At 40.5% G+C, this 12,979-nt stretch overlaps 1 protein-coding gene across 4 annotated transcripts in view; it reads right to left on the bottom strand.

Annotated features, from left to right (window-relative positions):
* ppp1r1b (protein phosphatase 1, regulatory (inhibitor) subunit 1B) overlaps nt 1-12,979 on the bottom strand; it is a 62,903-nt gene that overhangs the window by 5,983 nt on the left and 43,941 nt on the right. For 3 of the 4 annotated variants that reach the window (XM_085454763.1, XM_085454764.1, XM_085454761.1), the window contains one exon: nt 997-1,086. In XM_085454763.1, the coding sequence (XP_085310889.1) occupies nt 997-1,086 (90 nt within the window). The remainder of the gene's footprint in view (nt 1-996; nt 1,087-12,979) is intronic. The other variant, XM_085454762.1, reaches the window with a different exon arrangement.

Genomic DNA, 12,979 nt, shown 5'->3' with positions numbered 1-12,979 from the left:
TTCTTCGTCAGTCTGTCCTCAAAGCATCGGCACCTCGGAAGTTTTATTCACTATATTTATTTTATTACATAATTTGAAATTTCAGTTAAAACACCAACTTCCTCATTGGGATCTAAAGTCATAACATGCATGCAAAATATCTCCTACATGACTGATGCAATCTTTTTTTAGTTCTTGTGGTAACTCTGGAGGCCTCTCCTTAGTTATTCAAGTTGTTTTGGGGGAATTTTGGCTTCCAAACACGCCAGAAGCTGATTTGAAGTTTGTAGGTACACACTGGAGAGCAATGACAAACTGTTCCTCTTCATTAGAAGAAACATAACCATGAGGAAAACGGGGGAAAAGCATGCAAATTTAAAATAGCCTTGTTCCAAAACATTAAGAATATAAAGGATGGCATTTTCAAACAGCTATTTACACACTGCAGTTTTTGATGCAAGCATTAACATCTCTAAACCCAAGGTGTCATGTTTTGTCATGATTGTGCCTGCTTATATTATCTTACATTGGCTAGGCATGCAGTATAATTGTTGGATGTCCAGTCTGCAACTCAGTAATGTCAGCACTACATGCTACTACATGCTGGTTTTCCCAAGTTCTCTTAACTCTTCGTGCCATGCTTAATCTTCAGGATCTTCACTAGAATGTGAAAAGTGTTATCGTCAAACCTGCTTACACTGAATTTTACTCAAGCTTTCAGCCTCATCTCACCAGCATCAAGTAAACAAGATATTTTTTAACCTTGGTGCTCAAATAGTTTTAAAATTTCAAGGTGAGTTTGAACTGTGGCTAAACACAAACTCAACACACAGGATTCAATGTGTGTGGAGTCATTAAGGAAAATGGATTATTATGTTGTTAGACAGTGAAATAATGGCATGAAGTAAATTATATGTTGTAGGTAAAGTAGTTACGTGGTTAATAGGATTGAAATCTAATGTAGGAGGATGGATGAGAGCACAAAGACACTTATATAAAAAAGTGTTTTGTCTTCACCTTTACCTGATGGGTGGACTGATCATCCTCAGGAGATGACTGGTCGGCTACTCTGAACAGTGTGGCGGGTGTTGGCCTCCGGCGTCGGATCTGCGAACAAACAACACAAATGGCAGCCATAAATAAATGAATAACAAAACTGACTAACACTATATTATTAATAATGCTCAGCACAAAGCCATATCAATCACACGGATCCCTATGTTGACAGTTTATGCTGGTGAAGGGCATTGCTGGGCCCTCAAGGACTTCATTAGTCCTACCTCAGATTTATTTGACAGGTCAGCAGCCAACAGTGACTTTCAGTGTTCAGTACTGGTCACGTCAGAGCACACGCAACAGTCAGGTGCAATAGAAGAATCATTTAGAAACCTCAGATTTTAAAGACAGAGTAAACAAAGAGAATTCTGTGGTGTGAAACAGAAGAAAATTATTCTTTTGACAAAGGCTTTATTTGAAATGAATGTTCTCCTCACATTTACACAAACATGTTTTGGCACCTGTGTGCACCAAACATGCAAATATGAAGTCTCCCAAACAGAGAGTCCATAGAAAAGGGATTAAATGAACCACAGCAATCAGCCGAGACACTCCCATCCACTCGCTCCTTTTCCACTCCGAATGACTGCTTCTTGGAGGCCTAATTCAGGTAGCTGACAGCCTAAAAGCAGAACGGGGCCAGACAAAGTGCAGATCTGAGCTACACCTCTACAGCACGAGCCACTGTATACAGCAAACTCTCTGTTCCTGGGAACAAATGCACAGCTGTGCCTACAGCTCCACAGTATCATGGCCTGTCTGTGGAAATTCACTCACCAGAAGTGCTCAATGTGGCTCATTGACCCAGTGCACAAAACACAGGGCCCTGCATGTATACAGAGACAAAAGTGCATTTAGCTCAGTCAGTCAGTTAGTATATATGAAGCAAATATCGATGGACAATTTGAAACTGAGCTCCTGGAATTCTGGTGCACATAATTGGACAACTTCTAAAACTATTTTTTTTAATAAGATTTAATCAGAAAAATAACCAGAATTTTTGATTTGTCTTAAAAGAAATGATTAATTTCCACCTAGACAGGCTTGTTTCTGTGCATGTTTTCCTACTCTTTTTCAGCACAAAACTTGGCAATGACTGAAGTAAATTTACACTGAAGCTCACATTCACAGTCTCTGTTTCCTATGTTGGAACAGACTGTAAACCTTTAAGAAGCAAACAGGAAGTGACTGTTTGATAATCAAAAGATAAGTTTGGGGTGGAGTATTACTTTTCAGAGTATTTTTCCCTTGCTAAGCAGAACGTGTCGGGGCCTTTATAGAGAAAATGTACGTGCACAGCTCAGATCTTTGGCTCACATTTTCTACAAATCTACACAATTCCCAAATGCATAAAATAAAATGGAAAAAATAAATGGAAAAATGTTTAAAAAATATATAAAACACATTTTAAAAAGGTAAAAGCAGTGGTATTAGTCAGGCAAATCAGGTGCTGAAAGATGTCCTCTGTGGAGCAAGCCAACCTTGCCCATGACATGAACCTATGTGCTGCTGTTTACTATATCACATAACATCGCAGGAATATAGTTAAGTAGTCTGGCTCCATACGGAGAGTTGTGTTTGTGTTTGTTTCTCTTCTGTCGTGTGCGTCATCACAACGAGGCGCATGTTGCCAAAGCAGAGGCTTCCACGGCCCACGTGGTGGAAATCTGCCTCTGTCAAATTCAAAGACATGGAGTAATCAAGCATGGATTTCACCCTTATTTATATCACCAGACACACATTTTAATCTCATCACGCAACTTCAGGCTTTCCTGCTTCCCCTGGATCTCTCACACTATCTGTCTTTCTCTCATTCTCCTCTCATTTCCTCCTTGCTCGATCCGTTGCTTCCTCTATCCTGTTTACTTCCACATCCATCCTGATTTTCATTCCTTGACAGTGACATTAACTTCATCCACTGTTCGCCTCTCCTTTTCAACACCAGTCTGTCATAACCAGACTCATATTAGTGTGTTTTTGTTTGCTGGTTTGTCAACCGTTTCCTTTTTTGTCATTAGATGTGTAAGAGGAAAACATCCACAGAGCATCCTTTGACCCCACCTCCGCTTTCCCTGTGTCTCCCCTGGTTAGGTGTGGAGGCCTGGGGCTTCACGTTGATAAGAACCCTGCTGGCTCTGCCTGCATGACACCTGCTAACTGCCTTGCAGGGCAGCCTGAGGTGCTTCAAACCGAGAGCCACAAGAGACAGAGAGAAAATACCAGATGTTGACATGACCAAGCCTGTGCCCGAGTCCTGGGGACGTAAGCGAGGACTGTATTCAAGTCCAGCAGATTATTGGTATGCTTGTGTATTTGTGTGATATATTTATTAGATTATACTGAGATTGGAGGGCCAGCAGGAAGGTATACGGATGGTTCTGCAAACAGATTCTTGGTTATTAACTGTAATTACTTGATTATTCAATTAGCTGCTTGTTAATTTTTGACTGCCATATCAATCTTTATACAAAAATACCAACAACAAAAAAGGATTGGAAAGTAGATCATTAGTAGTGGATATTTTCAGATTTTCTGTTTTTTAAGACATATTTAAAGTAAGCCATTAGAATATCTTGGGAGACTGCAATGGATGTTTCCACTACTTTGTTATATTTTGTTAGTTCCCACTCCTGTTTTTTGGTTTCTTTACTGTGATGTGAGCTTATTTTTACAAAAGAGAAAGGCCAAGCCAAAGAGAAAGGTGTATTATATTATTATATTTTCTAAACTCCAGATCAGGATCCCCAAAGTTTTAACCTCAATAACTGTCCCTGAAAGAGGCAGCTCCTTCAAGAAAAGATTTGCTCAAATGGTGATTAAGGTAGGAATGATGAGATAAACAGGATATGTCTTGATGCACACTCAATAAAATGACTGAATGGGATAACTTCACTGCTCTGTGACTTCACTGTGAAGCATAATATGATGATCTAGTTACCAGTAACTGCTCTCGTGCTCAGCATGCATGTGTTTGTGTGTGTGTGTAAATGGTTGTTATCCAAGGGCTCGTCATCTAAACACTCAGCATGGTGGTCTCATGAAATGTCACGACACAACAGAAGACCTCCTATAGCATGAGGCACAGTTTGCAATGCATGTAATGAAAAAAAATCACAGTGTTTATAAACATTTGTCACATTTACGTACACAAAGTGATGCCGACAGTGGTGGCGGTGGTGACCTGCTGTTGTTTTGTGATGCCGGCAATGCATAAGCATACATATTGACTCTAGTAATTTTCCAACCTTAAAACCCACTCCACTCTGAGTTACATAATATCATATGTGACTTCCTCATTTATGGCAACACTAGGGCAAAGCATGTGAGATTACTCCAGCGCTTTATCCCTCTATCCCCTCCGTTCACTGCTTTTCTAACCCCCCTGCCCCCAATCTCCTCAACACTCCACCACTGGCAGCAATTGTTTTTGTACCAAGATCAGTCAAGCTGCAATGGACTTTCACTCAGGGACTCTAAGCAGGCGTCTGCAGTGGCATTTCAGCAGCTCCACAGGTGTATGCCTGCAGGCTTCCCCTAAGAGCCAGCAGCACCCCACTAGGTTTCACAAAGAGCTTTGTCTCAATAAAAATACTGGCTCATAGATCATAGCGTATAAAGGTGTTTCAGTTTATCTGAAGCTGAATTTGATTAATGTCCTGCAAATGCACTGTGTGGCAGATACAAACAGAAGGCTAAACGTAATTATTTGTACCGGTGTTTCTATAAGCTGTTTTCAAATATGAACTCAGGATAATGTCAAGAGAATGAAGTCAGACTATCACCCAGCAGTTACCCTTTCTCATACAGCCATGTTCTCACAATTTAAATAATTTTATTTGGTTTATGCAAACCTGAATAGACTGTGCGTGAGCTAGCACACAGCGTAACCACTTCCTCTTTGAAGTGACCTTTTCTTTAAAAAAAAAAAGCACTTTTCTCACATAGTATTGAGGAGATAAGGAGGTTACAGCTAAAGCTGTGCTCTTACATGAAGTGTACCTGTGCAACAGATTTTTTTTCATGTGTATATAAATAACCTTGCCAAGTTTAACAGGATACAAAGCACTATAGTACCCAGGTGTAACGCCAATATAGTACTGAGTCACTGATAAGTGTTGACTTTGCATGTTTTTGAATGAGTTCAAATATGTGTGTGTTAGCTCAGCACTCTCCTCCATTGCAGTCTGGATGCAGATGGGCTGATATGGGTCTGCTCCCCAAAGACCATCCTCTAAGCTGGTGCTCTTGTGGCTGGGTCTATAAAAAGCAGTTTCAGTAGGACAGCATAAACTAGATCACAGGAGTCCCTGTGGGATAAAACCGAAAGGTTCTAAAACTCTGCACCAGTGCTAATAGTCGGGTATCCCGAGAGGAGTCTGCTGTGCAGATCTGGCCCCAATATGGGCAGAAATCTGTGCCATCAGAAACTGAATTTGAATAAGTTCAATTTGAATTTGAATTGCTCAGATTGAATCTGAATTGTAACTTGAATAAATGCTTTTGAAAACTGAATTTGAATTAGTCTAATTTGAAATTGAATTTATGGTTTGAAAATGATCATCACTAAATTGAAATTGAATTTTATATTTTGAAAATGAATTGATTTGCTTTGAAACTGCATTTTATCCTTTAAAAATTCAGCTCTCGAATAATTTCAGTTTCACTTCTCACCATTCAGTTTCAGTTCTACAATTCAATTTCAGTTCCAAAATTCAGTTTTTTGGAACTTACATCCGGTTCCGGTTCAAGCGCAGATTAATAGAACTACGTTTTACTAGCGGACCGAAAGTGTTACCGACGGGAATCTACAGCATCTTGAGCTGAATTAAGACTTCAGAAGTCATTCGTCATGTCGAATGACCAGCGGATAAACTCTCAGGTTGGTAATAAATGTATTACATGTATAAGAACAAGCGTCATGTTAACAAAAGATAGCCGTACAGTAACTGTTATGCTTATTGTAGCTGTTAGCTAAAAACGGTAATTTAGCGTAGTTTGCCCTGAATTCAGCTTTGACAACAAATATGATCGACTGTTTCTAGTAGAATTCCAAAGTTGTCATCTTGGACCCTCTCAGAGTACCCCCTCTGTATGCTTGCAGAGACCCCTACAGTAGGGAAACATGCAAAACGGTGCCCAAACCTTTGTATTTTAGCTTTATTTATGTCTTATGCTGGGCAGACACTGTGCGATTTTTTTCAGTCGCACGATTCAGCTCCTGCTCAAACTGTACGATTGACTCGCAGGGGTTAGAAGTTCGTAGGTCACGATGCAGGGTCTCACACTATACGGCCCGATGCTCTGATGCGACCCGAGTGCTCACACTGTGCGTCCATAAAATGAAGGTTATAAGAGAAATTCTGTTGCTCGCTCTCCCTCTCTGTCTTTCACTCACACAGACACACCACCACCATCAACTTTGCTAAATTTCTAATGAAAAACATTGATCAGGCAGCTGTGATTGAGCAGCAGTGTAGATCCAACTATTTTCACGGTTGTTGTGGTCGTGATAATTTTGTTAGGCCACATCGAAAAGGTTCGGGTGAGCTTGCCATAGTTCTACAAGTTGTGCCTCCATCGCTTGTGTCCAGATCACACGCTGCACTGCCGTGCTGCGCCGTCTTTTTCGCTGACATTTGTGTTTGCGCGTGCGCAGTGTGAGAAGCTGCGGTGACACCCTCACGACCAAGCGATTGATGATCGGGAGCTGGTCGTGAGGTGTTAATCGCTTCTCGTTACCCCACGTATACTACACGATGCACGACGCACGATGAAGGCCAAAATCGGGCCGATCGCCAAAACGGTCGCACGACTCAAAAATCGGCTCAAAATGGGCCAAAAATCGCACCGTGTAAGCCCAGCATAACACAGCATCCCAACTCTTTAGCTAACTTAATAACTTTAGCTAAAGTGAATAGTTAGTCTAATTCATTAGTGCAGCATTACTGGATCACCTCTGTTTGAAGTGATATAATGTGATATACAACTATCACTGTGTTTAACTACCATAATAATTCTTAGGGTACTGAGTGCATGCTTAATTAATAAATTTTTTTTAAACACACTGCTCCATTACTATGTTTGACAGGCTGAAGTTGTCGGGTCACCTCCTAAATCGACCATCTTTTACAGGTGTTTTGTGCCAGAAATGGAGTGTCCACTGAAGACTCAAGATACTGAATCTCTACGCCTTGCCATTGATCCCTCTTGTGCCTTCATCTAGACAAGAGACATTAACTTAACCACTCTCATATGCTCTGTACCTACATCACCTTCCCTGACAGTCGTAGCTTGGCTCATCTGAGGGTGAAATTATAAGAATGTGTTATTTTGCAAAGTGCTCTCAAGGGTTCCTAAATAAAATATGGCGTTGAGGTCATTTCTTTTGAATTAATCCCTTCTTCTGAAATATAAGAACCTCTGCTGGTTTTAATGGCACTTTGGATTTCTAATGAATTAGACTAACTATTCACTTTAGCTAAAGTTATTAAGTTAGCTAAAGAGTTGGATGCTGTGTAAGACATAAATAAAGCTAAAACACAAAGGTTTGGACACCGTTTTGCATGTTTCCCTACTGTAGGGGTCTCTGCAAGCATACAGAGGGGGTACTCTGAGAGGGTACAAGATGACAACTTTGGAATTCTACTAGAAACAGTCGATCATATTTGTTTGTCAAAGCTGAATTCAGGGCAAACTACGCTAAATTACCGTTTTTAGCTAACAGCTACAATAAGCATAACAGTTACTGTACGGCTATCTTTTGTTAACATGACGCTTGTTCTTATACATGTAATACATTTATTACCAACCTGAGAGTTTATCCGCTGGTCATTCGACATGACGAATGACTTTTTATTATCTTTAGCAAGTTTTTACACGACCCTATCATACAACCTTAAATGTATCTGTAAAAATATTAGCTTCCCTTTCTCTTGGTCATATTTGATGTTCAGCTGAATATAAAGTCTGAAGGGCAACTAATTTAAACAAAGCCATGATGTTGCCCTTTTCTCTCAGTCATGCCCCTGGAGATAGCCTCTTAAAAACAAATGGAAGAACCCCATGTGGTGCTCTAAGTGCAGTCTGGCAATTTGAAGTCAATAATACAGTAAGGTGAAAAATGATCCCTTTTGTGTGTGTGTGTGTGTGTGTGTGTGTGTGTGTGTGCATGCACGCGTGTGTGTGGGTATGTGTGCATGTGTTTTTTTGACTATTTTATCATTTCTGCCATAAAGATTTAATGTGTGATTTTTTTTTATCTATGTTATTCTTTATGCAAGAACTGTGCATAACGTTTTGTCTGTGAGGATATTTACACTGGATTTCTTCCTTTCTGTCTTTTTTCTTTAATTCTTATTTATTAAGATTTACTATTTAAAATTACTAGCAGATAATGCTGGCGGGCTTTAAAAAGGTTGCACTGAGAAACACCCGCTTGTTGAGTTTCCAGCTGTTTCAAGGGGGGTCAAGGACAAGGCTACGCAAATTTCAACCCCAGCTGCAGCTCTGTCAGATCGGTGAATTCCCATAAGTCAGAGAGGCTGCTGCATATTGCTTCTCAGCATTCACATAACACTTTTGCAATGACCTTTGGCCCCACCACCGGCTAACTGGATAAACAGATGGGCAGCAGATAGCATCTGGAGGGGTTCTCCAATGACCCTCAAATAGAAAATGTAATTACCCTGCACCCACTGGCAGAATTACATCATACTCAGACAACCATCCACTCGCCCCACTCTTTCTTCTCTCTCTCACAGTGCCCCCCAGCATTTATGTAATTAGCTGCTGATAACTGCTGGCTTGTTGTTCCAGAGACTGCTGGTTTACCATCACAGTACAAATACTGCGCCACTGGCTGATGAGTGTCAGGAAGCCCCCTGCCAGGCCACAACCCACAACTGGGAAGGTGCCAATCAAAGCTTTCATAGAGAAAGTAACATTGCCAACAGCCTACAATCACAGGAAAATTCCACTTTTGTTCATGCACTCATATTCAGATGTGTCATAGTATGTAGCTGACAGCCTATTGACCTCTGCAGTTGCAGAGGTCAATAGGCTGGCACAAATGGAGGGCAGAGCAGCTATAGTTACTCATCTGCAAAGTCACGTGTAACCACCCGTGATAAATGACATAGAAGTTACTGAAAAGGTTACCAACAATCCTATTTTATTATTCCTATTCCTACTATAATCTCAGTAAAAATGATATTACTGTGAAATATAACAGCATTTCCTTACCCATGTGCCCCATTTATTTTGTTGTTTCTTTTTGCTTTTATCGTACTATGACAGCTTGAAAACTACAACCAGGTGGCAGCTGGAGGAGCTCTACAGTGCTACTTCAAATAATTTTCTATAATCTATGTTTCTCAAAGAAAACCTATTGTATTATACCACAAAAATGTGCAGAAGCTTGCTCTAAATATTTACTTCCTTAAAGTAACCCATTTACTGGAATTGAACTCTATCTACACAGAACAGCATGTTACAAAAGAGACATTACAAAATATTAGTTTCCATTTCCAGCAGACTATCTCCTGTCATCTTTCTGCATATCCTTTCTTTTAGCTTTAGGGGTTTCCTTCTAAATGCACCGAAGATAACTGAGAGCTTGAACATGTACAAAGCTTATTAGGTTGCAGGGAGATAAATGCTGGGAAAAAAAATGTCTCAGTTACTGCCCTGAAAATCGGAGATTACAACTCATAGAGCAGCAATAACAAAATGCTATGTCTTCTCTGTGTTGATGAAACAGGGATTGGTACCAATCCTATTTGTTTTGATTCATGCTTCAGTGGTCCCCTGAATATGCTTATATCAGTGTGACTGTCCTGGGACTCCAGCTACAAAGCAACTGACCCTGAAAGCAAAATCAGGAGGGGTGGAAAGCCAGCTAAAAGGTGCAGTGCAGGGTTCAGATCCTGACAACCGCTGATCATCCCACAGATCCTGTCTATCTCTTATCCCCCACCCTCGATTTCTGTCCCTGCTGCTGCCCGACTGTTGCCCTTATAATCCTATCCCTCAATTTTCATCACAAATGTGGCCACTGTTTTGCTGTACTGGGCAGGGTTAAAAGACATCCTTGCACAGTGCATTGTGATTTCTCTGCTACAGCTAGACAAGAATTTGGATATGTGTTTGGAAATGCACGAATGCACATTAGGGGAATGCACTAGTCTGTATCTTTTCACTCCCTGGCCACAGCCCGACACTGTTTGATTAAAGATGATCCCTGAAGCGAAAAATTAGTGACTGGATTGGAACATGGCACTGGCAGACAGTGGGGGATTTATCGACCAAAATGTTGAAAGTCTAAGGGAGTGTGCCGCAATACTACAAGCATGCAACTTCCATTATGAGTTTTACATGCATGAGCTGCCGAGGGCATTATGGCATATTTTGAACTCACTATGTACTGTGTAATCAGGTGGCAAATCACTCTACCCATAGTCAATATTTACACTTTTTAAGTGTTTGCACATTACACAGGTCTACAGCACAGGAGCCAAGAGGAGGTGATAAATTGTTTGGGTTATATCATCATTAAGAGAGCATGATTTTCAGAATAACACAGTAATGGCTTTCTTACACAGAAGCTGTACTGTTTTGCTTTTTTATGTTTTTGTTTGGAAAAAAAAAAAAGCAGAAAAAGCAGAAATAATTAAATAAAAATTTGGATAAAACTGCTATAAACAGATAGAGGCCATGAATAATATGTTGGCCTCCAGAGTCATTAACTACTCAAAATGCCCCAACTGTCAAAAACAGGGAGGAACACATACATACGTAACCCCTAGTAGACAGAAGCCCATTGATTGTGTCCACACTGCAATTATAATGTGTGGTTTCAGCAAAGCAATTCATCTTTCTTTTTTCTTTTCAAAATAATTTCTTAACCAATTAGTTTTTTGCCACCACAAATATCATTAAATTGCTTCGGGCAGGCAGCCTGGAGAGGAACCAGCCTGCGTCACTGGGAAGAGTGAGTAAAACCAACACAGTGGCATTCCTGGCTTTCCACATGCAGGGAAAGATCACTGCACCCTCTTGTCCAGTCCCAGCATGCTTTGTGGCATCCAGCAAGATGTTCTTTCTGGGAGCGCATGTTGACAGTCCCCTAGACAGCAAACACTCACTGCACCAAAGGTCACTGTTTGATGTTTAACCCAGAGAGTGGACTGGGAAGAATGAGGGGAGGACTGGAGGGCCGATAGGTGTTGGCTTTGCTAGGGAGGATGAGGAATTGTATGAAGATCATCATCAGGTAACTGTGAGTGAAAATCATGCCCTCAATAACACCCTTGACGTTTAATATAGATTAATATGGACTGGATTACTGTTAGAAGCCTTTCGCCAAATGCCCTTTCCAGGCCTTTGTTATTCCCTTTCATGTTGTCACTTCAACTGGTCAGCATGAGCTAACAGGACCAGGCTGAGTGAAGAAAGAGGAGAGCACAGAGATATGTATCTGCTTGTTGAGGCGGCAGAGAGGCAGACTTGAAGGGAATCAGTGATGCTGTGCCATGACGTTAATCTCTGTCCATTATGCACATTACCTTACATCATTTACAAAGCACGGAGGATTGGTGCCTTTGTGGAGTGGCATTAGTGATGGTAAACACAGCCATGTGCTCTCTCTGTTATGTTTCAGGGTCAATCCTGACCGCTTAATGTGAAGAATATTCTAAAATAATGACTTTTAAAAGTTGTGTATTTTTAGAGCATATAAAGGAGATCGTGCCTGTTTTCCGATGTGGTGCTGGTACGTAATCTAGAACAGATTGAGATCCGTTGATTAACATTAAAAAAAAGACTGGCCCCAAAAGCTGGTACCAGCGCAACACCACAAAACTGCTGGGGCTAAAGTGAGGAGCTACCATGAGAAATTAAGTAATCATTTGCAGAAGCAGCCTGCAGATGTATTTAGATTGAAATGTGGGAGGAAGGTGGAGTACCTAGAGATAACACACACAAACAAGAGGAGAACATGCAAACACCACACAGTCTAGATTCAAACCTAAGACTGTGCTTATGCTTTTAATGTGTCCTCAATACACAAATATATTTTTATGGTATTCAATCACATTAAAATCCAACACATGTAGATTCAAAGATTCTGCCCCCCAGGATTTTCTTCCCAACTTCTGCAGTACATAATGTTTGATTCTCAAATCAGTCCAACAGTAAAATGGACTGGTTCTTATATAGCACTCTTTCTCACCCTTTCACACACACGCATTAATAAAAGCACCTTTTCCTATGCTTAAAAGGTTTTATCCTAGCATTCCCACAGTCACACTCCAATGGATGCAATAGGGTAGTTCCAAAAAGATACCAAAGCAGAACTGGTGATGGTAGCACCAGCACTGAGTATCAATGTCAGGAGGTTAAAGATGGAAGGGGTGGAATTAGAAAGTCTGGATGACACATAGAAATGACTTAATTTATCTGAGTGATCTGAAAAATACAGGTTAAACGTTTATATCAATAAAATAATTTTTCAGTGCAGTGCCACAAACAAAATTTCATGAACCTTCAACATACTGAAGAAGAAACAACTAATTAGTGTCTGAAAATGTGACAAAATAAAACCAAGACAATCTGCATGCAAACTGGGTCAACTAGGGACGGTTTTATGTTAGTGTTATTTGACTTCTATTTATAATGGCTCTTGCAGATGCAAAAACATTCCTCTGGAGTAAACAAGCAGGTGAGAAATGTTCAAAAAAAAATCATCTTACACCTTTAAAGGATTTCCAAAACCTGCTATATTCTCCCAAAATGTGTAACATTTCCATGCGTGGGAGGCTTGGAACCGTCACCAAAGAGCATTCACACACATTTACCTCCAAAAAATGAAATTCTACCTATGTAAACAACCTATCACATATACAGAACTATCCATTAAAGTTGACCTTTTAGATGCCAACTGTGGGGG

The sequence above is a fragment of the Copadichromis virginalis genome, linkage group LG4, assembly GCF_057382275.1.
Source record: "Copadichromis virginalis isolate Kocher_CV1m ecotype Utaka linkage group LG4, C_Virginalis_male_GT1.1, whole genome shotgun sequence".
Taxonomy (NCBI): domain Eukaryota; kingdom Metazoa; phylum Chordata; class Actinopteri; order Cichliformes; family Cichlidae; genus Copadichromis; species Copadichromis virginalis.
Note: the sequence above shows the minus strand (reverse complement) of the source record. Positions and strands in the feature narration are given on the sequence as shown.